At 41.6% G+C, this 24,773-nt stretch overlaps 1 protein-coding gene across 4 annotated transcripts in view; it reads left to right on the forward strand.

Moving 5' to 3' along the window:
* arfgef1 (ADP-ribosylation factor guanine nucleotide-exchange factor 1 (brefeldin A-inhibited)) overlaps nucleotides 1-24,773 on the forward strand; it is a 56,149-nt gene that overhangs the window by 4,861 nt on the left and 26,515 nt on the right. For 3 of the 4 annotated variants that reach the window (XM_086151267.1, XM_086151268.1, XM_086151269.1), the window contains exons 2-6: nucleotides 18,197-18,227; nucleotides 22,347-22,503; nucleotides 22,624-22,770; nucleotides 23,753-23,932; nucleotides 24,371-24,424. In XM_086151267.1, the coding sequence (XP_086007393.1) occupies nucleotides 18,197-18,227; nucleotides 22,347-22,503; nucleotides 22,624-22,770; nucleotides 23,753-23,932; nucleotides 24,371-24,424 (569 nt within the window). The remainder of the gene's footprint in view (nucleotides 1-18,196; nucleotides 18,228-22,346; nucleotides 22,504-22,623; nucleotides 22,771-23,752; nucleotides 23,933-24,370; nucleotides 24,425-24,773) is intronic. The other variant, XM_086151270.1, reaches the window with a different exon arrangement.

Below are 24,773 nucleotides of genomic sequence, written 5' to 3' on the forward strand. Positions count from 1 at the left end.
AAAATCTGGACATAGGACTGAGCCATAACAGGAATAGAAGCAGCTTTATGCTTTCTCTCTCTCCCGGGCCGAGGCTTTCATCGTGACAAAGCAAGACGCAGAACGTTACCTCACGTCATAGCCCAGAGCAATGGACAATGCATGGCCTGTCTGCAAATCTGTACATTTGACAAGGATCCTGCTGAAGGGATTGTCAGGTTGTTGAAAAATTTTGAAGGACAGCAAACCAGTGAATAATATGAAAAAACACAATGTCCTCATCCTCTGAAATATGTTAAGCATGTGTGAAATATACATATATATATATATATATATATATATATTAAGTAAATACAATGTTTTGATGTTATAAAGGGACCTAGTTTTTTCTCACATTACATTAAATTTTTTTTTCTTGTTTATTCTGTTTTTTTTTTTCCAATGACTAGGTATTAGCCTCAGTAGAGTACATAAGTTAGTTGTCTTATTGACAAGCTTTATAATATGTTTTCTGTAATTAAGTAATTAATTAGTTATCAAAATACATAAATCTAAATAATTGTTTAATTAAAAACCTGTCTGATTTGCATCTCTTGGCAGAGCCTTATCTCCTAAATCTGTTAGTGTTTTTTGTTTGTTTTTATTTTTCATTCATCCTCAATTTTGCAAAAATAAAAAAATCCCCTCCATCTCAAAGATAGTGTCCTCATTGTTGGATGATGTGGTGTTGGTTTGTGATATTATACTGCGTTTTCTTATCACAGCCTGATGTGCAGGCAGATATTGTGTATTTCTTAGTGTAAAGTATTTGTTTTCTGTTTTGGAAAAAAAAAAGGTTGCAGTGTTCCTGGTGTCCATTGGAAACCATTGGCTTTTTGATTGTCAACAAGCACTTTACGAGCCCTGTGACTCATGTGTACAGCTCTGAATTACTAATGGGGCTTTCAAGAAATTGGCCAAATAATAATAACAAATGTTTTTAATGCTGACTAATCTTTTAATTGTAATATATCTTTCCCAACCAGTAAGATATTTTGACAGCTTAAAATCCCTTGCTGCGTTTCATTTAGGGTTATAGTCTCTCTACTCTGGATGCATATTGTACCAAAAAAAACATATTGTTTTAGTAAAAACAGTTTATGTATTTTTCTCACAAGCCCAATTGCATTTGTTGCCAATATTAAAGAAAATGGCCAAATATATTTCACATAGTAATGGCGCATCAAACCCACTCCCTGCATAAGCATCTTTTTTCTCATAGCTGGCAAACATAGTAGAGGTGCCAATGACACTGTAATACCTGGAATCATTAAGTGAGCGTGTGCGCCTCCATTATGAGCCTAACTATAGCCACCACATGTTTGCCCATGATAAGAGCAAGGCTATAAATTATTTGTTTGTTAAATAAGACTTTTGCCATGACACGCCGAGGAGCCACACAGTCCTGAGCCTGCTGCTGGGCTGACTTCTGATGGCCAAATAAAAGCTACTCTGGTTTATGCATTGTTCTTCACAGACTGAAATGTATTTGAACCAACAAATTAAACTTCTCATTTCTGTGGAGTAGAGGCATGCAAAATAACCAACTGCTGTAAGTGGCAGGCAGCGCCGTGGTTGAGACAGCAGTGGTCTGCCCCATTTATGTGTCACTTTACATTTTCAAGCTATAAATATTCACCCCATTAAAGGCACTAAACCAAGGTTATTTGTTTGTTGGGTTGAACAGAAATCAGATCAGCGTCCATTTATTTTCAAACTGAAGCAACATCTTCCGATGCCCAGTATTGTCTGCCCAACAGGAATTAATTTGAAGATAACCCCGTCATTAGGGTCTAAAAAAGTAAAAAATCTATATTGTTTCTAGCCTTTGTGAAGCAGAACAGGTGTACTACTCTCCGGTGTGGGTGGAAGTATTTTTTTTTTATTCATTCTTCAAGTTACGGCTAACTAATCCATTCGGTGGACGGATTAGATGGGTTTGTGGGTGTTTTGTAAGTGTTTTTTGTACATCAAATTCTTCACAATAAAGGCTCGGTTCTTTGCAATTCTTCCCCTTTAGACCAAGTGCAGATTTAAGTACCTTGTAACCCCAAAGGTTGACTGGTGGTCAGATAATGAGGATTGGAGTAGTCCTCAATGCAGGGCCAGCGCATGTTCTGAAACCATAAACAATCCTTTCCTCTAGAAAAAGGTTTAGAATTTAGGGAGAAAAAGAAAAAAAAACAGTACTGTTTTCACCAGACCTTTTTTTTCCATGTATTTTCTTACACTGATACCACCATACATAATACATTATTTCTCTTCACCAATGCCTCTCTCAGTCTTGGGACAGGCTATAAATTAATTATTCTGCAAGTAGATGAGGCGGATGAAGAGAAACCCTCCCTTCCCTAACTCACTCTCTATTTCTGCCTCATCCTGTGGTGTTTGTATTTATCCGTATTACCGACCATGTATTGATCTGGCCTACCTCATCATCTGGGCAAAGTTTGCAACAGGCAAGAGTACATCATAATTAGTGAGGTAGATGGAGCAAGATTGAGGCAGTGTTAAGATTTTTTTTTTTCCCTTTTTTTTTTTTTTTTTTTTTTTTTAACCTGAGTTTTCCTTGCGATGGCATGTCTGGCATATGAATCTGGCCGAAAGTTGAAAACCCTGCTCTACGGTACAGTCATATTTGATCACACAGGAAGCGGCAAATGAATTCAAATTTCAAGGGTTCAAGCGGTGGTTTGGTGACTCTCACAGACAATGCTCACAGTAAGTTCTTACTGTATAATGCCTGTGTCATGCTGAACACACGCATTCAAAAAGAGGTTGACAAAAATAGGAAAGGGCACTTTAACAGAATGGGTGGGTGATGCTGTTCATAATTCACTTGATTATCCTCATCTTTCATTAACTAGCTAATAATTGTCGCATTCTCATCAAAAATTTGACCCAGAGAATATCACCTAATTTCCAAAGATAGGAAGTGCAGCTCTTTGTGTTACGGCCGCCTTAGCATTATTAGAGGAATTCATTTCAGTAACAAAGCCAACAGCTGAGTAATCAAGGCCTTGCGGAGGCCGAGGCGCTTTGTAACTTTTAGGCTTGAAAATGAGAGCCTTGATTCAACCGCAAGAGTGAAACTAGTGATTATAGGGGCTTATGCAAGCGCGAGTGAGGGGGCTGACTGAGCACACACATCCACAACAACATAGTCGCACACATACACACTTGCACGCATATGCGAATAGGTATCCCAGACAACCTCTGGCAGTGTTTCCTTCTTCCCCTCCAAATGTAATTACTGCTGGGTAACCTTTCCTTTCAGTCTACACCATAGAAATGTCAGGGGTCTGATTTTTCTCAGGCTCTCTGTGATGCTTCCAGCTGCCCCGTGTTTATCTGTGTTTGGTAGGAGGTAGCTGCAAACACCTACGTACTGATTTATCCACAGATTAGCCAATTGCAGCAGTTTACAGCCACTAGACTGCTCTTTATGTCTAGGGATTGGAGCCCTTAAGTGCTGCCGCCTGATTAATGAAAACACTACGGATGTAGAATTGTGCGCTTCCTGGATAACGCTGTCATCTCAGGGCAATGATTGTGGATCAAACTTTAACATCCATATCATCAAACCATAAATAATATCCTCTGAAGTCTAGATCCTGCACGGACATTGTATGCTCTTTTTCACTGAACCTTGAACCTGCTTCACTACCAGTTCAAAGACAAACAATGGGAGTGACTGCCATTGCTGTTCTGAGTTCAAAGCGAGCGGACAGATTATTGAATGAGGGCAGATTGCTGAGCTTGAGGTTGCAACATCAGGATCCAAGCCATCCTGAGGGAGTCGGGATGTCTTTTCTCAGTCTCCCAACTCTTTCCGGAAACGGGAACGTAGTCAGAGAATGACTCCTTGTCTTTATGTGTCTGGACATTGTAAACGGTGTATGAGAAATAGGGCTGGGCATCGGAGCAGTCCTTCGGTTATAGAGTGCCCTACATTCATGCTCTGGTCGTGATCACAGCATTGTTATTAAAGTCGCTTCACCACTTACGGCCTTTCCAGGGCACTCTGCTAAATTTGTTTCTAACTCGACACTACCCTTCTTCTCAATGTGTTCTTGCAGTATGCTGTCATGTTGCCAAAAAATGTCATCATCTGTTACTGTTACATGAATAGTAGACTTGTGTAACGTCTCCGTTTTCCTTTTTAATGCACAACTACCATGAACCTTGATACAGTGTGGGTACAGAAAGGAATAGCAGGTGAGGTAGGCGGCGCTGGGGTGTGAAAAGAATCACAGTGAAATCAAGGCGAGTGACGAACAAGTTGTCCAACCTCCTTGTCAGATTCTGCTCAAATACATCTAAATATTACCTTTTTAACACAGTTGTAGCGCTTGAACATTATCTATCAAGTCTGCTTCCTGATACAGTGCTAGGAAGAACGGTATTTTACAAAGGCTGGACTATATAGTTCATATTGCAGAAACGTAAATCACAATATGTTGGTGTATTGAGTGTCCAACAACCTGGTCTAGAAGAGATATTTTTTTTATTTATTTATTTTTTAAAATGATTTTCTAAAAATAGATCAGCCCCCCTCATGCCATTTGGTGATGAAGAATAACTGAAATTTGTGTGTCCCTTTACAAATGAATGGACCTTTGAAAAGGACCAACACTTTGCTCGCTGCAGTGCTGAAAAGGAAGGTTACAAATGGTTGCTCAACTTATAATATGTTCAGACATACTTTAGATTTGGCAATAGACTGGCCTCCTAATTTAGTACTCTTTGCTGATGCATGGCAAGGACATCTTCAGAACTCACCATTTACTTTTTTTTTTTTTTAATTCATTTAACAAGGTGCTGGAAATATTTCCAGAGATTACGGTCCATATGGACTTAATAGCATCATGCCAACACCACTTTGGATTCAGATACCGAACTGTTCATGGGTGCCATTTGAGTTGTCAGGCTCAAGAGCCCATTTTGCAGTGGGCAGCCCTCAGAAGATGCTGCGCTGTGGCTACAAAGAGTTAGACGTGGTCAGCAGCAATACTTTGGTCGACTGTGGTGTTTGAATGATGCTCAGATGGAACTAATGGGCCAAGAAAATATTCTCCATACTCTTAACACTACCACAAGCAGCCTCAAACATTGTGACAATGCAGGAGTCATCCATGCTCTCACATTGTTTACGCCAGGGGTGTCAAACTCATTCTTTATCGCGGACCACATACGGCCGAGGTACTGTAGATGTCAAGTGGGACGAACCATTAAAATTGTAGCATACTCAGCAATAAATAACCAAAATATCATGTCTTTCCTCTGTTGTGGCGTAAAGAAGTACAAGGACATTAGGAAACTCTTTGAATTTAATGAACAATCCTTTTTCAAAACATTTCATGAAACACCTCATATTTCCTTAGACAAACATGTAATTTACTTTTCTCATTCAAATGTATGCATTGCAACTGATCCCACTGATCGTACAAAGGCACAAAACCTTAACAAGTAATTTCTATTGAAAAATATAGTAATGCACTTAAAGAGACTTATAAAGAAAGGGATTTGTAACCCATTTACACATGTATCAAATCCAAATTGAATCCCTGCCTACACCTTACAACCTAAAGAGAGTGCTATGTGAAAGGAAGAAAATCCTGTCCGGTCCTGTAAATGTGTAAACTTCATACATGAAACATGCATATACATACTGAAAATGTATGGAAGTGCATGAACAGTAAATTCTATCATACTCTGTTGTAGTGAAGCTGGTGACTGACATTAAATTGCACATTTTCGCTAGCAATTAGGTTGCTGGCTTTTACCGTTGCTTCACTAATTTCTCGGCTATTGGTGAAAGTGGACTGCTGTTTCCTCAGACCCGCCAGCAATTCGTTGACCTTATATCTTCTCAGTTTTCCTTGCAAGGTATTGCAAGTTGTCCTTTCACTGTGATGAGTCTCGTAGTGGCGCCGAATATTCTATTCCTTACATACCAAAACTTGTTGCAAACACACCAAGCACTAAGGTTTCCCGTGTGTATCCGTAGATAAATAGGATGAAGTCCATTTGTCTTTGAAAATTCTACACTCTTTATCTACTTTTCTCTGTTTTGATAATTTTGGCTAGTTCGGTTTTGTGGGAGGTAGAGAACAGGGTAGAAACAACGTCGTAACAAGCAGCAGATGGCGCATTGATTATGTCTGCTGATTGGTCCGTCTCAGTGATGCGTCTTGTCTTCTACTCTGACCAAAATAGTTGAATTGCTCTTAATTTAAAAAAGCTTTATTCTTTTATGCATTTTTTCACTTTAAAATTATCTTGCGGGCCAGCTCCGACCCGCGGGCCAGCTCCGACCCGCGGGCCGTATGTTTGACACCCCTGGTTTACGCCCAAATACTGAGCCTACCCTCTGAATGTTCCAGCAGAAATTAAGACTCATCACTCCGGGCATGGTTTTATTTGGCCTCCATTATGCAATTTTGGTGAACCTGAATGAATTGTAGCCTTGGTATCTTGCTCTTAGCTGGCAAGAATGGAATCCAATGTGGTCCCTGCTGATGTTGCTCATCTACGTCAAGGTTTGACAAGATGTGGGTTCAGAAATGGTCTTCTGTATAGCTTGGTTGTAAACAGTGGTTATTAGAGTTAATGTTTCCTTTTTGACATCTCCAACCAATTCTGATCATTCCTTTATGACCTCTTGCATCAACGAGGCATTTATGCAACGAGGCATTTATGTCTGGACAGACGGTCTGGCACCAAGAAGCTACCCACTTTTAAAGTCACTTAAAACACCTTTCTGGCATATTGTGATTCTTGGCAGGTCACTTTGACAGTGTCCAAATGCACTGATTTGCTGCAGTGTGATTGGTTGTTTAGCGTTAAAGAGCAGTCAAACCATGTACCGGAACCGGTGACTTGATATGATTGGTTTTAGAAGCCAAATTCATCCTTGATTTGGCCCTCTCTTTTCACTCAATCTTTTGTATAAACTTGTTGGATCCCTGGGAGCTGTATTCCCCCATGTTGGTTTTATGACGTAGTGGGAACATCTCCAGAGTTTTTTTTCATCCTTTATGCACATCTTTATCTCCCTCATGCTGCATGAAGCAGCATGGTCTTAATTGCTGAAATGTAAGCCCCCCCCCCCCCCCCCCCCCCCCCGCGAGTGTCTCTGTGCACTCATGTGTATGTTTGTGCATATGTGTCCAATGGTTGTGTTGTCTGTAGCTGCAGGAGTCTTCTGGTATTTCCATGTTATACTCTGCCAATGGTGACCAATTTAAACACGAGTTGATATTAATGGAAATTGTCATGCTTCTGACTTTTGAAAATTATTTTGCTTTAATATTTTGTTGGTTTGGGTCCAGGAGATGGGAGTCTAGTTTTTATTCTTACTTTTTAAGTCAATGCACATTGTAACATTACAAACCCTTGAACAGCATTGTGTTGGGAAGTCCAATTAAGAAACCATTCAGAAACCACCCAAATACCAATTATATCCTAAATGTATTTGACTGAATCTCGAATTTTACATACTCCTTTAGTGGTATTGGATGAATTTTTCTAGCCCTCCAAATGAATTTGTCTTTAAAATAAACGATTACTGCCGTCCATTTCAGTATAAATCATTGCATCGGTCAGACAAAACTGCAGCACAAAACCGACCCAAGAGCTGAAACAATTTGATTTAAACTGTTGAAGAGCACCCAGCTACTGTGTCATGTGTGGGCTTACATGGCATCTTCTCATAAATAGCTGCTTATGAGTCAGTATCAGGTTGAATGTATCGAATATGAGTAAGTGCAAGTTCAACGAGGCCTAACCCAAGAACATTTAGTGCCTTGTGACAGCACAGTGGAAAAGACCAATAAATTCAAACCTTCACCGCTCAGCAGTAGGATTTAGATGAATTAATCACATTGCCGGTAATGATGGAAGGTCTTTCTTCAGCTTCTTGGAATGATTTCCTCTGACTTCCTTTGTGCCTTTTCTTCTCCCAGCGGATGTTGAATGGGTCTGAAATTACTTATTCATACTGATCTTAAACAAGGTTTTAAATCAAACTTCCAGAATCCTGCAGAAAAAGTGGTTTCACCTCTTATGAGCAGTAGAGGAATGCCAGACAGATGAGGTTGTCGCCCCCCCAAGAATAAGGATGAGGAGGATAAACTTTGGGATGATTTCAAAATGGCTCTTTAAAAATGTTGATGTCTCAGCAAAACTCTGTTTATTACACTCTTCTTCAGTTACATTTCACGTTTGGTGGCTCTAACCCCCGAAATATATTCCCAGCACGGCGCGCAATGCCTGCCAGGACAGCACGAGCAAATATGTACAAGCTGAGTATTTTAAATGGAGTGTACCCACAGATAGCATGCGCCAGTGAACAAAGCCAGGCAAAACTCCCCTTGGGTTGGAAAAAATGAGGTTACTTTGCCTTTATTTCAGCGAAAAAACTTTCTGATAAACTGCAGCTCAGACAAGCTGCTTTTGGCTGGTTCTAATCAAAAGTCAGAATCTATTTAGGCGGGTCTATCTGTCAGAAAAGAATCTTTAAACCCCCTCCAACTTTAAGAAACACTGACACGTCACTCTCCACATGTCACTACTGTGTTGGGACCACCCTAGGACCCCAAACAGTGATTCATTTTTGTCAAGTATATTTTATCAAAATTTCACTGGGATTACAATCACATAATTATTAAAAGTATTGTATTTGTATTTGTATATAATTCTCTAAAACTTCAGGAGACCTTGCTTTGATGCCAATCTGGTATTTATCTGTGGCCGACAACTAAGAACTTGCTCTGAGGTAGAAGATTAATGTTGAAAATGTTGGAAAGTCAGCCGTGTGTGGTTTGTTTACTTCATGTTGAGACACATTCTGATTGCTGATCCGCACCTAATCGGCAAAAAAGGGGATTAGCAAGTTATAAATTTTCAGATATTTCATACTGTTCTTATCGTTCTTTTTCTACAGCAAATGGCAGTCAAAAAACAATCCGCGTTGCTGTTATTGGACAAGCATTTCACATGAGACTACCCTTAGTGCAGGGCAGCACGGTGATTGCCTCACAGCAAGACAGTACCTGGTTCGATTCCGACAGGGGGGCCTTTCTGTGTGGTGTCTGCGTTCTCCCAATGTCCTCCGGGTTCTCTGGTTTCCTCCCACAATAGTTTCATTGGAGACCCCCTAAATTGCCCAGACATGTGTTTGGGAGACTGAACAGTTGTATGTGTCTAAATTCAGCCCTGTGGTCAACTGGCAACCTGTCCGCCTCTTGCCCAATGACAGCTGGCATAGCCCCACTCACACACACACACACACACAACAGTGAGTGAGGGATAAACAGTATAGATAGTCAATGAATGCATAAGTGATCAGAGAGATGGATCAATGTTGTAAGTCGCTTTGGATAAAAGCGTCTGCCAAATGCAATGTAATGTAATATCTGTAACAGCTAGAATAATGAGTCTGGTTGATACACTACCAAACGCCCCAAATCCTGAACAAATTGGCCTCAGAACAGTTTCCGATCAAATTTTAAATTGACCTGCAACAAGCCTCAGTGGACGAATGCACAAACGAATAAACTAACGGGCTTTCCAAGTTGTAGCCTTGTACCATAGCGACAGTCGTGCATGGTACTCTGTGTTGTTTACTTCATTCCCCATTGTGTTCTCCTGTTAGAATGCTTCTTTTGGGCTTTTTCAGCAAGTTGGCCCTCGTTAACTCCCAAAAAATTGCAAATGAGAGTGGTGTTAAGAAGTCAAGAATTAGTTAGTCTGAAGAACAAAATAATAACTAAATGTGAGAGTGGTGTCTTGCCTACACTACGATGTGGTCAGTCAGCCATCTGTATGAAGAACAAAGATACGCTAAAGACGACTGATGTGGCTAAAGCAGTGACTTCGTTAAAAGTGAGAAGTGATTGTTAGCTTGGATTTATGAAATACAGCTTGCCGAAGATAACGTTAGCGAGGGCCTAATATGTGAGAATGCTTTACTTTTGCTTATTTAGTGAAGGAAACACATTACAAGTGCTGGCAAGAAGAGAAAAAATACCAGAAACAGTCATAATCAAGGTTATCTTTGATTCCTCTCTGTATTTTTGTCATAAATTAACCCATAAAAAGTTTCAAAAGAGTGCAGTATTTTTCAAGGAGGCTGGAAACCATCATTTGGTTTAATTTCAATGGGATAAATTGATTCGATTTGCAAACCCTTTCGTGAACGGAGTCGAACAGCAAATGAAATCCATACACAGGAGTCCTACTGCGTGTGCGTGTTTATTTAGAATCCCCCTGTGCAATTCTTACACAAATTTTGCAGTTCCTGAGTAATGGCTCTTCATCAGGGGAAAAAAAATTAACAAACTGGCTGATTACCGAGTGTCATTTTAAGGATCTCAGAATTCATTCTGGTTCTTCTGAGCATTTGATTCCATCTGATCTGTAAATGACTAATCAAAGGCAGGAATGTGAATGAAGTAGCTCCCGCAGCTTAGCAGGCTCGAGTGCTTTCCTGGTTATGTCAGATTCATATAATTAACATTAACCAAACATGCTGCACATCTAATTTTCTTGTATAGATCAAGATTATCAACATTAATTAGGTGAGGACAAAAAAAACTGAAGTTGTCTGTTCTCTTGGGCTGCAAAAGTTGGTATAACTAAGTCATCTTTGCAGTCAATATAAAAAATGTAGGGAGTATAAATAACTCCGATATTAATGATCCTGGTTTCACTTCTTTTCATGGATTTTTTTCAAGGAAATAAGATTCCTGTCGTTCCTTGTGCTTCCACCTCAAGCTAAAGTTCAGTGAGGATTACGCAAATCAGTACAGTGCCTCATGGTGTTGTTGACTTCAGTTTATTCATTTATTTATTTATTCAGGTAAAAGATTTCTTATCCACTGACATCCCTTTCGCCTGATTTTGCAGAGAATTTGAATTTTAAAAAAATCACAAAAAAAAAATTATGAAAGTATTAAGAGGTGCGATCGGTTACCTCAGACATACATGGTCATACTCTACATTAAAAGGAGGAGACAATATTCACTTCAATAATATATTGCAACATCAAGTCAAATAGATTTTGTCTGCGGCTCCGGCTTAACAGGGAAAATGTAAAAGGAATTGACGTATTGTATGTACTTGTAGTTAAGCATGTTGTATTCATGCTATTCAGTATTTTTTTGTGTTGCAATTAAGTTAGAAGAATATGGAAGAAGAAGGGAGCACAAGTTCCCCCAATAATTACATGCACTGGAAGAAATTAACGAAAGCTCAACTTTTTGTGCATTAAATATAAGGTTCATGTACCTAACTCTGAGCCTTGAACTGATCTGCCAGTCTGCAAGACTATATGGTTTTGTCTGGCTGTACTTTTACTTTGGGGGGGAAAAAAAAAAAAAAAAAATCCTAATATTGATAGTGAGTTTTGATGATGCTGGTCCAGTGTAAGATCCTGTTAATCACTTCTGCCGGCACTGGCCAAAAATGAGGAGGGAGAGCAGATTATAAATGAAATAAGGTCTAAGACTCGAAACGTCTCCGGGCTCTTCCTCTCGTGCTTTTTTAACTGAACTGCCCAATACGTCGGACCTTTGGCAATGCCACGGTGGATCGTTGGTCGAGGAAGCGGCCCCTTAGAAAGGCAGAGGGGGCAGCGGGCTGTTTGGTCACGCTGCCTGGAGAAGCAGTCAGACTTTGATGTGATGATGAAAGAAGACTGCCCTTCCGCTTCTGAATGAAAGGCTTTTTTTTTTTTAAACTGAAATGCATCATCATGTGTTGTAGATTCGCCCCCAAGTATAAACAGTATGGATTTAGCCTTGGCATGCTATAAATTTATTTATTCAGTGTTTAAATGCATATGCATGCGTGTCTTGTAGCATAGTAGTTCAGTAGTGTAAATATAGAATCTCTTGGTTCGGCGCAGTAATATGAATCTGATGTAGTAAGTGGCATGTTTTTCCCTTTACTGTCCAGATTCCCTCAAGAAATCTTAGGAATCTCGCAGAGCACCTCTCTACCTCGAACCCGATTTCATCACTTGTTGGCTCATCGCCTTTGAATGCAAAAAGGGCCGTCTCTCAGCGTCGTGCAGCCAGTATCTAAGCCGAGATCATGCTTCACCACGGCTCGGGAGGGGAGTGAAAGGATCGCTGATCGCTCATTGTACGAAGGGCAGCGCAAACCTCTCAGCCTTCTCGTCAAGTTCTGACATTCGTCGTAATGTTGCTGGCCTGACGTCCGTGTTTATTCTTGCCCCGCCGTGAGACGCCGTCACCCGAAGCCTAGTTTGCTGTTGACTCATGGTGTTTTAGAAGGCCTTGGACCAACTTGCGCCCTTCCCTCCCCCCATGCCTTTTTTTATGAAAGTACAGCTTTAAGCTCTTGTCCGTCACACTGACAAAAGTGTCACTTGGCTGTTTTGTGTGAGCAGACTTCAGGCTGGGGCGCTAAGTTCATCCTCTGACACCATCTTTAACCCATGCATATTTCACAGACAGCTGTGTCTTGGACGTGTCACATTTGGTTTTACCTCGGCACTTTTTGCTTTTGTAAGTTGGCCTTTTAGGTCATGATCGTTGTTGTCTTCACTACATAAGAAGATATAATAAATAACAATAATTACTATAAATTTGAAGATGGATTGTTTCATCACTCACCCATGAGAGATTCTCTGACGTGTTGAGTTTCCCAATCGGGATGACAAAGAAGGCGTTTATTACTGCAGATGCCGCAATCTCATTTGCCAGCTTGGAGGTACCTCACTACTGCCCTCATGATTAGCCTTTTTTTCTTTCTGCTCCCGCTTGCTGGCCTTTACTCAGACTGACATTGTTCTTGCCAAGCAGAGCCAAGGAATTGACCAGCCGGCCGTCAACTGACCTTCTCCCCAGCCGCGGGGCAGCTTCGGGGCGGGCTTTGGAAATAGACAACAGCCTCAGGGTGTGTGGAATTTCATAGGAACTGGAGTAAGTGTAAGCGCTCAGGGAGCTGGACTGACCATGACTTAATATCATTTCATGCGGTTACCGGCTGCAGCCCCCTTGAAGAAAATCACCAGTGAAATGATACATTTGTACATGAACCAGAGCCTCCGAGCCCTCGATTAAGAAAGAAAAAGTGAGTTAATTTGGTGTGCTCACATTAATACACATCTAATACTGTGTTTTCACTTATAGTGTCCGGGTCAAAGTCAAGCCTAGGGGGCTGTAAGTACCTCGATAATGCATTGATTCAGGGCTCAGCAGCTTTGTGCCAGACATTACGGAGCTCCGTGTGGAGAGCTAGTCTGAGCTGTATTTCAGCAGGGAAGTGCGATGGCTCTCCGTAATGTAACCGTTCAGACATAAACATAATATGCACAATGCAATCCTGCTGGAGTATACATGCAGTCTGAGAGTCTCTGCATTAGTGTCTTTATGAGGGGAACCAGCCTACGGGTCGGTGAGCAAATGTCTGACCCTGCCATCAGCTGTAGATGGGAACAAAACAACAGCCAAGCAATGATACTGATGGAAGTTTTGAATAGATGCTGTACTTTCGAATCAGTGAAGTCATTTTTAATAATGGCTTTTGCCACCTGGTTCGACCATGACCGAGGGAGACAACACCAACACATGCATAGCTTCCGCATAGTTTCTCCTATAGAAATGGTATCCGTGTATATTGCATTTTTGCTGTTTATTTTAGATTTCCATCATTCCATTGGACGACCCTTCTTGTTTTATTTTCCTGTGCATCCCCGTTGACTGCATTGTTTTGAAGGGAACACTGCGATGGCAGCAGAAAGATGCGAGACAACTCAGTTCCGTCCACATCCGTCGTTTATGCTTTATATACCAGGTGACAGAACAAAGTGTCTTCAAGGTCACTGTTATTTGGAGTGAATATTGCAATGCCGAGGCGGAGGGAAAGAGGGAGAGGCAGAGAGACGTGGGAAAGAAGGATAGTAAACAAGTTACTCAAACCTGCCAATCTAAAGCTGTGGAGATATTTTCATTCAATAACTTTGTTGTATGTAATCAAAGACTTAAGCCTAATTTACTTTGTGCTAATTTATTTGTTTATTTCTTTTTGATGAACATATTCTCTTACTCCAGCTCCTCAGTCACTTCGCAGCACAAGTCAGAGGCAGGCAGTAGCTGCAGAGTTTCGTATCTCTAAGAGACATTAATCTATTTAATGACAATGACTTTCAAGGATCCTCTCACACCCATATTTTTTTATGTCTGTGTGCGTGCGTGCGTGCGCGTGTGTTTGTGTGCGTGCGTGTGCGGGCACGCCGCTCCTGTATATTTTTTTGAAAGCATCAGTCAGCAGATCACTTGCAATGCTACAGCTTTAATTCTCACTGTGTGTCTGCCCAGTCCCAGGAGCATCCTGTACTTTTATATATCTGTTCTTTTTCATCTCCCCCCCACTCCAGTCCGTTGCCATGGTTTCACTGTTCAAATCCTGGGGTGGCAATTTCTCATCAACACTCCTGACACACCGAACTAATTATCTGGTGGTTACTTGCATGGTCATTATGGACAATGGAGAATGCCCATCCTGCCCATTAAACCCACTTCCAAGCTGCCTGATGTCTTTGGGCCCTAGAATTCATTTGATGCAAAGCAATCATTAAAAGCGGTTCATCCTGGGGTTACCATATATGTTGTAATTTCACACATCTGTGCTAAAGACCACCAGGGTCTTGCAGTTAATTGTGTGTGCATGTGTGAGCGGGTGAGAGTAGTGAACTTGAAGTAGAACAGGAAGGACACAGACATGTAGCTTATTTCTATATTTTACGGCAGTGCAATTCTGCATTGATTCTCTCTCACATCCTGCTCAACAACATTCATGAAAGAAAGTGCAGCTCAGTGAGACTGTGATGCAGAATTTGCACCGGTTAATCACCTCGCTCTGAAAAACTCATAAGCCGAATGATTGCGTCTTAAATATTTGTAAGGGAACATACAAAGAAGGTGGGTGTTTTGTTAAAACACACGGGCATGCACTTAAAATACTACAATGTGCATTTGTTTGCAGAAAAAAATGTGACTGCTACATTAGTGTCCTCAAAACTCAACTAACCCTCTCCTTCATTAAATTTTGAAGATTATGCAAATATTTTACTTCAAAAGAGGAACTGATAGTAAACCCGATACCCTGGTTCATTATACAGCTCCTTAGTGTTCATGGCCCCAGAGGCTTTGGGCCTTCCAGCTTTGTCTGGTCTGCTGCTGGATAATGGACAAGTTAACCAACTCATTTGTAATATTTTTTTTTTTTTTTTCCAAGCATTCCAGGATTCAAAGTGTCTATCGCCAATAGGCAAATAAAGGAAACTTGTTCCTGAAATTCTCCAAGACATAAGCAGCTTATTTAGGGCATAATACAAATAAATGTATAACAGCACAGGAAAGGGCAGTGAGTGGAAGATGCAGTGAAAGTGTAAGCTAAGAATAATGATAATATATTTTATATTAAGGGCGCCTTACTCGAAACCCAAGGACACAGTACTGACCTATACATATCCACAAAATATGGATTTAAAAGAACCAATAATAAAGATAAATATTAACAATAAAAGTGACAAAATGGTAAAAAAGTAAATAAATGAATAGATTATATTATACATAAAAAAAAATAAAAATAAATACATGACAAATTGAGAAAATAATGCAAAGAACTTTGTAATTTATTTATTCATTATCTCCCGCTTATCCTGCACTTCGGGTCACAGGGACACTGGAGCCTATCCCAGCTGACTTTGTAATTTAGGACGTGCTAATTATTACCCAGTTCAGAGAAAATAAACACTCATCACTGAATTGGAAAATAGGCCCATCATCTTACATAGCGCGTTGTGCCGACAATACTGTCGTAACAAGAGCCCAGAAACATTTTTTTGTCTCAAGGGGGGGGCGGGGAGCTTTAGATATTATTGAGAGAATCTTTCAGACGTGCATATTCATGTTTTGAAAACCTCCGGAGTCACACTTTCCGCATGTGCGTCACATCGAGGATATCCGCAGGCCCATGGTGTGGAAAATGAATTGGCTCCATACATTTGGAGACTCACAAGCTAGGAATTACAGGTATCTATAAATGGCTGTTTTGTCGAAAGGCGAACATGATGGAGTAAACCGAGAGGCTGGTTGCAAACGGCCGTGACGCCTCTGAAAACCTGCCCACATGAACTCCCGATGCCCTGCTTGTTGCAGGGGCCACGTGACCCGCCCCATGTGCAGGATGTGTGAATCCAGCGGAAGGACTCAAACAATCCGTCAGATACATCATAAATGGTTACAGCAACTTTTACGAGTAATTTTGAAAGGAGCGTCATTCAAATTGAGCAGACTGTTTTTATACTGTAATATAGCTTAATTCTTTAACAAACCAAGCAATTGTGATCTTGATGTCTGAGCACCTCAGAGCTAAAACAAGTCACAGCTCAATTTTATGAGGAATTGACATCCTTTTGTGACAATATAAGTGAAGAGCATTGCTTTTGGTATACTTTATGCAGTTGTGTGTGCGTGTGTGTGTGTGTGTGTGTGTGTGTGTGTGTGTGTGTGTGTGTGTGTGTGTGTGTGTGTGTGTGTGTGTGTGTGTGTGTGTGTGTGTGTGTGTGTGTGTGTGTGTGTGTGTGTGTGTGTGTGTGTGTGTGTGTGTGTGTGTGTGTGTGTGTGTGTAAGTAAAAGAGTGAGTGAATGCAGTAGTGAAAGTAGTTAATAGGCACCTGAGGAATAAGTCAACACCTCTCGCTAAGAAACCAAAACAGTCTGAGATTTAATTGTCAGATTCTAACCCCGGAGACAGCAGCCAGAGACAAAAAGAAAAGAACCGCAACGGGATCACTCCAACAGTATGAAGACCAAAGCTCAGAAAACAAACCCGGCATAATGAGAGGATTTCCAAATACGCTACCCACCCCGAAAAAATCCAAAAAGTTAAATTCAATCGGATGAGCAGCTGTAGTCGTAGCATCTTAATTGGCGGCAAAGCTACGGCAATATCCCTCTCGTTTGCCTATTTCTCCCTCTCATCTCCCTGCCCCTGTTTATTTCACTTGAGTCTGATCCCTCTCTCATTCACTCACACACACACACACACACACACACACACACACACACACACACACACACACACACACACACACACACACACTGACTGCATCCGTCTGCTCGAGCCGGAAGTCCCATTCAATTGACTTCTGATGCTGTCGCTTCACCCGACCGCTGCAGCCTGAGTGCATCTGAGGCCAGGCCTCCCAGCATCCATCACATCCTCTGTATTCAGGTCTGCATGCACCGGGTAATAAATGTCATTCAGGATGTAGCGCTTGCATGCTGGCGTCAATTGAGGGATAGTTCATTGAATTCATCTCGAAACAGATCACCTGCCACCAAAAACGGCAATTATTTAGCCCAAATATTTCAGACAAGTTACTTCGGCACCAGATCTGCATTCCCAACTCTTGATGTCACGTTTGAATCACAGTAATCCAGCTCATAATTTAACTTCATAGTGCATTAAGAGCTAAAAACCCTCACCCAGTGGATTTCTTTGAAAGGACTCCTCGCCTCCCAGCAGTGAAATAATTGAGCTGTCATTGCGTTTCTCTGGTTTTTCCCAGCCATCGTGGGTAAGTGACGAGTTTGTCACTGTGTTTTAAAAAGCTCCGCCACTGAAGGACCACTTTCATGTCTTGCACCAATTGCCTCCTCTCTCTCTCTCTTACTCTCTGTCTCTATTTCTGTCGCTTTGTCTCATCCCTCCCTCTTCACGCCAATCTCTGTTTTTTTTTCCCCCCCGGTCCTCTGTTCCTCTGTACCAGAGCTCGGCGAGTTCATACAACTGCTTTCATGCCTAGAGAACTTTGAAATAAACACAAACGATGGCCCAGCTCACAGACGCAGGGCAGACAGAGTAATAAAGAGTAATTTTTCTAATATTTTTTTTTAGTGGGGAGGGACTACCCTCTGGCAAAGGCTGTATGGTGGGACGCGTATATTTTTCTCAAATCTATGTTGCGTTGAAACCAGTGACCTCTAATCTGTACCACGCGAGCTGCAAAGTCAATTACAAATAAATAAAACACTGCTGACTTTTTTTCTTTACATTTTTTTTTAGTTTACACACCCCCGAGTTTGGTCTTCACCCAATTTAATATCATCTCTCCCTTTTCTCTTTTCTGTTTCAGAGGAAATCAAAGAGGAATCAGAAAAGTTAAGGTAAGTGCATCTGCGTTTTGTAATATAACAGGGGTTGTCTGTTGGAACTGTCCCACTGTCTTTACACCAAGAGGGAGATTAGTGCATGTGCGTGCGTGTTACTTGATTCTCTGCCCGGCTTGTTCCCAAACACCCCTTTCCTCCTTATTAATAGCATTCTTCACGAACCCCTGACTAATGCTGAGCTTGACTCTGAGTCCTTGCGCGCGCGCGCGCGCGCGCGTGCGTGCGCGCGCGCGTGCGTGCGTGCGTGCGTGCGTGTGTGTGTGAGCATAAGCCGCAAAGTAATGCAGGCTATGAAACGCAGCAGTCCTTTTTCACTCTGCTGTTTCACATTCAAAATCTCTCTTGTATTATCCCTATTCACCATTTCTCTCCCCTTTCACATAATATTTGTCCAGATTTGTTTTAGAAATTCACTTGAAATGAGCAGGACTGGTAACTTTGGAGTGTGCAAGATTAGAGATGGATTAATACAAATACACCCTCACCCCGCTCAGACTGCTGCTGCGGTTCCATACTGAGTACCTCTTTTCTTTTCCGAGTCATGTTTCTCAGATGGCCTCACATCCGCTCAGGAATATTTGATTTTTTTTTTTTTCCCTCAGCTTACAGACTTTAAAAAAAAAAAAAACCCAGGGAAAAACCCAGACTTACCAAGAGCTTTTTTTAAAAAAAAAAACTTGCATTAAACCATGTTTTGCAAAAATGTATTGAATTTTGATGTAGGATTATTACATGTCAATCAGTAGCTGTAGAACAAGCATCGGGTCCAACCGCGGTAATCAATTTCAAAACCGTCTCCTGTTCCTCATGTCGGGAAATAATCCCTGTCAATGTCTGAGCTTGATCAAATACAAGATGACATTTAATCACAGGCCGTGATGTCATCGTCATTAACATCCATTGTCGTTTCCCGCTCATCATCCGCGTGTCTGTCTGCCATTTATGCACCAAACCAGGACACTTTGTGCTGCCAGAAAAAAAATGTTTGTAGATATTATCCAAAATAAATCCTAAATTTGAGAAAATTTAGCAATCAAATTGTTTGTCAGTTTTTTTTCCATTTTGCACATCATATGGATAAAATAATGCGACGCAAACAAAATGTAGAGCCGAAATTGAGAAAAATCATTCCAATAAGATGAAAGTTGGAGTTTTCATGCTCAATACTACTTTCAACATCATGGGCTAAATTATTTTTTACATCATCATGTGCCGTGTTAATCTCTGTCCCATGAGCTGTATTAAATTCAATATCTTGAGCAATATTTTTCTCTATTATGTGATGTAATGTCCTGTTTTGTATACAATGTGCAACATAACTCTTCATTTTTCAATTTTGGAGCCATCTGGTGCAAGAATTTCCATTGCGATTAATTCGTTAGCTAGTCAATTGGATGAGTTGATTAATCTGACCTGATTAATATGATAATGTATTTTTTGCTGACATTATTGGTAGTCATTAAAACTAAACAGAAATGACTGCTATTGCAACATGTCATAAAAAGTGTAATTTTCCCAGTTTCACAAATTATTTAGAAATTTCAGTGTACGATCGATCCAGTTCTACCCGTCTTCACCACAGTCCCAACCAGAATCCCGTGTCCTTCCTCCTACACTTGGCAGACTTCAGCAGCAACTGACACTGCAAAATTGTTTTTGCTCAAACTGTATTTTCAATTAAAAGCGCGGCCCCCTGCGACCCACTCTCCCCCCCGGTTAAAAACAAACATCAACATTATTAAAATATTCATTAAAACAATTCAATCCTAGTCATAACTCGCCCAGAAGTGTCATGATTGCATCAAGTTATCGGTATGCAAAACACTGTTATGCAGTCACTTCTGTTGAAGTTTTTGTTTTCATTCATTCATTCATTATCCATACTGCTTATCCTGCACTCAGGGTCGCAGGGTTGCCGGGGCCTATCCCAGCTGTCACTGGGTTAGAGGCAGGTAACACCCCAGACCATTGACACTTACACATCATATAGGGACATATGCATCACTCTCATTCACATGTCATATAGAGACATAACCATTCAGTTGGTCATTCACACATCATATAGAAATATACCAACATTCACCCTCTCGTTCAAATCATTTAGGGACAAACAACCTTTCACTCTCATTCACACGTCAGATAGAGACAACCATTCACCCTCTCATTCACATATCTTATACAGACATGCAGTAAAACCTTTTACTTCGGCATTCATATCCTATAGAGACAAACAACAATTCACTCTATTATTGACACACAGCCATTCACTCTCTTATTTTCCATGTCAAATTGAGACATAACAATTAACTCTATAATTCACATCATATAGAGATATACAACCATTCACTCTGTCATTCACACTTCCTGCAGAGACATATAACTATTCACTTTATCATCCACATGTCATGTAGCGATGTACAACCATTGACAGTCTCATTCACTTCATGTAGACATACAACATTCACTTCCTCATTAATGTCATTTGGAGACAAGCAACAATTCACTCCGTTATTCAAGCGTCATGTAGAGAAATACAACCATTCACCCTCTCATATACATCATATAGGGACATTCATCTATTCACTCTAACTCATATCATATATAGATATACAGCCATTCATTTACATGTTGGGACATGAAACCATTCACTCTTATTCAAATTTCTTATAGAAACATACAATCATTCACCCTGTCCTTCATGGCATATGGAGACAAACATCATTCACTCCGTAATATCTAGAAATAATATAAAAACACGAACCCACTCTCACTCATGTACTATCTGTGCTATTCATCTCATCACACTGACTTAACCAATGATAGATCCAGTGTTCGTAAGCTGCCACTTTTTGCTAAATCACATTCTGTGCTGCCCTGAGACCATGGAGGTCGGGCTGATTACGGGGGGGGGGGGGTGTTTGTGTGGGTGTGGGTGTGGGTGGGGGTCTAGGGGGCAGCTGACATGAAACAGAGCCATATAACCCAAAGGAGAAATAATTCCCGGCAGACACGCGGGACAATAGCTGAAGGAGATGGAGCGGTGTCAGATTAGACAGATCTCCACTCCATCACTGCTGTTGTTGTCCAAGAGGTTTTGAAGACGTGCGGCCGAGCAGGCGAGCTCCACGGATCCTACATCTGAATCCAGATCACTGTATTCTAAATCCTCCCTCGCCGTTTCCGGTTTAATCCTAAAGCCCGTCTCTCGCTTTTCTTGCTTTTTGTTCTCCCTTCCCCTGCTTCCATTCTAATTCCTGTCAAAACCATTAGCTGGCACTTGTTTACCCCTGCTTTTTTTTCTCTTTTCTCTCATGGTATTTTTTTAATCCACTTTCATCTGACAAGGCTCTTCATCCTACCCCTCCTCCTCTGTTCCTTGTAATGACCGCCCCACCAGACCCACCGAGGTCGTGTCTCCGAAAGAGCTGAAGTCATCCATTCTCGTCGCCGGGATATAAACAATACAACCCCTCCCTCTTTATCTATCCCCCCTCATCTTTGTCTCGCTCCCCCTCCCTGCTCTTCTCCTTCCAGCTAGTGCGGCCTGGGTGTGGCGGCTGCGCCGAGGGAGGGTTTTCAACATGCGGCGTGGCTGAGATCAGTTGTTCCCTGCTCTGCGTCTGTGTCCGTCCATGGGTCTCTCAGAAAAGCCGTGTCACTCAATTCGGGGGGTTTAGTAACTAATCTGGGGGGGCCGGGGTGGAGGCGGGCGTTAGGTGGCGGATGGCTTTGTCAGCACGGACACATGGCAAAGTTGGAGCTTAAGTAATGCTTAGATTACCCCCCCACTTCCACCCCATACTTAGTCACAATGTCAGTCATCATCCGCTTCTGTTTGCTCCCCTGCATCTCCTCTGCAGGGCATTCTGGGTGTTGCACCTTCAATGTCCTGAGGAAAGGAGGTTTCTCTCCCTCTCTTTCTCGCTCTGTGTGTGTGATACATGTCCTTCCTGCCACACTCTATTAAATCACACCTGGACGTCAGGGGAGTGTGTCAGTGCCGATTTTTTATTTTTTTTTCTCCTTTTGAACCCCGCTTCTTTTGGATTGACTCCTGTTGACAGATTTGTACCGCATGATGGCCGTGTTTACCTCTGTGCCGTTCCCTCCTAGTCCGCCCAGTGGAGACTGCAAATCGGGATCCAGCACCTTACCACCGATCAAATCAAAGACCAACTTCATCGAAGCCGACAAGTACTTCTTGCCTTTTGAGCTGGCGTGTCAGTCCAAATGTCCCCGCATCGTCATCACATCACTCGACTGTTTACAGGTCAGTGGTCAGACGAGCTGGACCGCACACACCCGAGCTGCAGTGCAAGGAGGACTTCACGTGAAAGTGTGCGTTACGGCTTTTAATCATCTTTCTCTGCTTTGCCGTACCAATCTGCAGAAGCTGATAGCTTATGGCCACCTGACAGGCAGTGCCCCGGACAGCACCACCCCGGGCAAGAAGCTCATCGACCGCATCATTGAAACCATCTGCGCCTGTTTCCAGGGCCCGCAGACGGACGAGGGCGTGCAGCTCCAGATCATCAAGGTGCATATACATCTGAATGCCTTTTTTATTCACTCTTGCTTTTTTTTCTCTGCGGCATCAGAATTCAGCAGATGAAAAAAAGAGAGAAACAGATGGTTTTGTGTCACACGCCCGCCCTTCATCTCCTCGAAAATTCGAGCCAGGATTCCAAAGACCCATCCCAATATCAAAACTGCATTTATAAGACAGTTTCCCGCCAGTGAATCAAGAGGGTTGAACACACCATTGTAGGTTTTTTTGTTTTTTTTTCGTTTTTTTTTTTTTTTCCCTGGCCCAAGTGGAGGCTTATAAAGAATTATTGCTCGACTTTTTCATTGTTTTGAGTTCAGTGCTTGGTTTTGGAGATCTGGCGGCAAGCTGCTTTTAATCTTTAATTTAACAGCGTCTCGCTTGAACTGCAAAAAAAGCCATGTGGCTTCTGAAAGATTTTTGAACGGTTTCATCAACAGTCGGCCGACAGAATCTGGCCATCTCTTATCACATGAAAGTCTCGATGTGCTGTAGATAACGATAAAACATTAATTTGCTCCAATCAGCCTCACGTATGTTCAATTTTATATCTGAAACGCAGATCTCATAAGCAGCACTTGTGCTCCTTCTTGGCTCCATTGTCACTAAAATCCTTTAACTATACATAATTCGGGGGAAAAAAAGGCTCAAGTCTCTTGAAAACTTTTTTAAGTGCAATTTTTATTCGCACGCATGATGAAATATAAGCCCACACTTGAACACAGATGATGTTATGAGGCGCCAGAGGGACCTTGACAAACAATGAGTCGTCTTTCTTATTGTTAAAGCTGACCGTGCTGGGAAAATTGTCAGAATGATGGAAAAAATTAAGAGCAAAAATTGTTCTTCTTGTGGGTGCCGGTAATCTTAATAACTAATAAACCATAAACATTGGGAGGAATATCAAGCAATCAATCGTGTTATTTGTTATAACAGGCTGAAGTATTTAAATTCCTATTTTCCTCCCACCAAGGCTCTGCTGACCGCCGTCACCTCGCAGCACATAGAAATCCACGAGGGTACCGTCCTGCAGGCCGTCCGCACCTGTTACAACATCTACCTGGCCAGCAAGAACCTCATCAACCAAACCACAGCCAAGGCCACACTCACGCAAATGCTCAACGTCATCTTCGCTCGCATGGAGAACCAAGCAGTATGTCTTTACCGTCCGCACAGTGAACACACACCCGCTGAGCTAGGGAGGACACACCACCCTCCGAATTAGTACACTACAAATTGATGAACTACGAAAAATGGAACTACAAAAGCTGCATACAAAAAAAAAACCTGTGTAGCCCTTTTGCAGGATTAAAAAATATGCTATATTAAGACTGAGCTGGCAGTTTTTAAACGAGCAACATGTTGCATTATGCTATGATGAAAGATGTTGTGTCATGCTGTTCAAAAAAGCTTTTAACTGAAAGCCTTGACTTCCTGATTTAATATTGTTTGCTTTGTTTACAGAAGGACATTTTTTTCGTGTCTCCTTCGAAAAACTAAAGCTTGCTCTAACGTGATCTTTTTCTTTTTCGAATGACACCCCCTTCCACTCCCCTCCCCTTCCCCTCCCCCCTTTCTTTCGGATACATAGCTTACAAATCACAAGCTATCTTGGTCTCTGGCCTCCAGAAAGCGTGACCGCCAGGTAAAAAATAAAAAAAATTAAAAAAAAAGTGCACAGGACTGCCATGACTTGCCCGATTGGGAACTTTTTTCTCCGTGCATCTGTGTTTGCGCATTGAGCTTTACCTCCATCCATCCATGCACTTTTTTTCCTTCCTTTTCGCTCCAACACCGCACAGGAGCAAGTTATGCTGTGTGATGTTTTTTTTTTCCCCACCACATGCTTGCAGTGGCTTTTGTCAACTTTCCCCCACAAAATCACCTCGCTTTCCCGTACCTACCGTAATTTTCAGACTATTGAGCACACCCGAATATACACTTCACCTGATGAATTTGAAAAGAAAAAAATATAGACACTGCACATTTCTATA

Source organism: Fistularia commersonii, chromosome 8 (assembly GCF_037954325.1).
Source record: "Fistularia commersonii isolate RoL2024-O1a breed Wild chromosome 8, RoL_Fcom_v1.0, whole genome shotgun sequence".
Taxonomy (NCBI): Eukaryota; Metazoa; Chordata; class Actinopteri; order Syngnathiformes; family Fistulariidae; genus Fistularia; species Fistularia commersonii.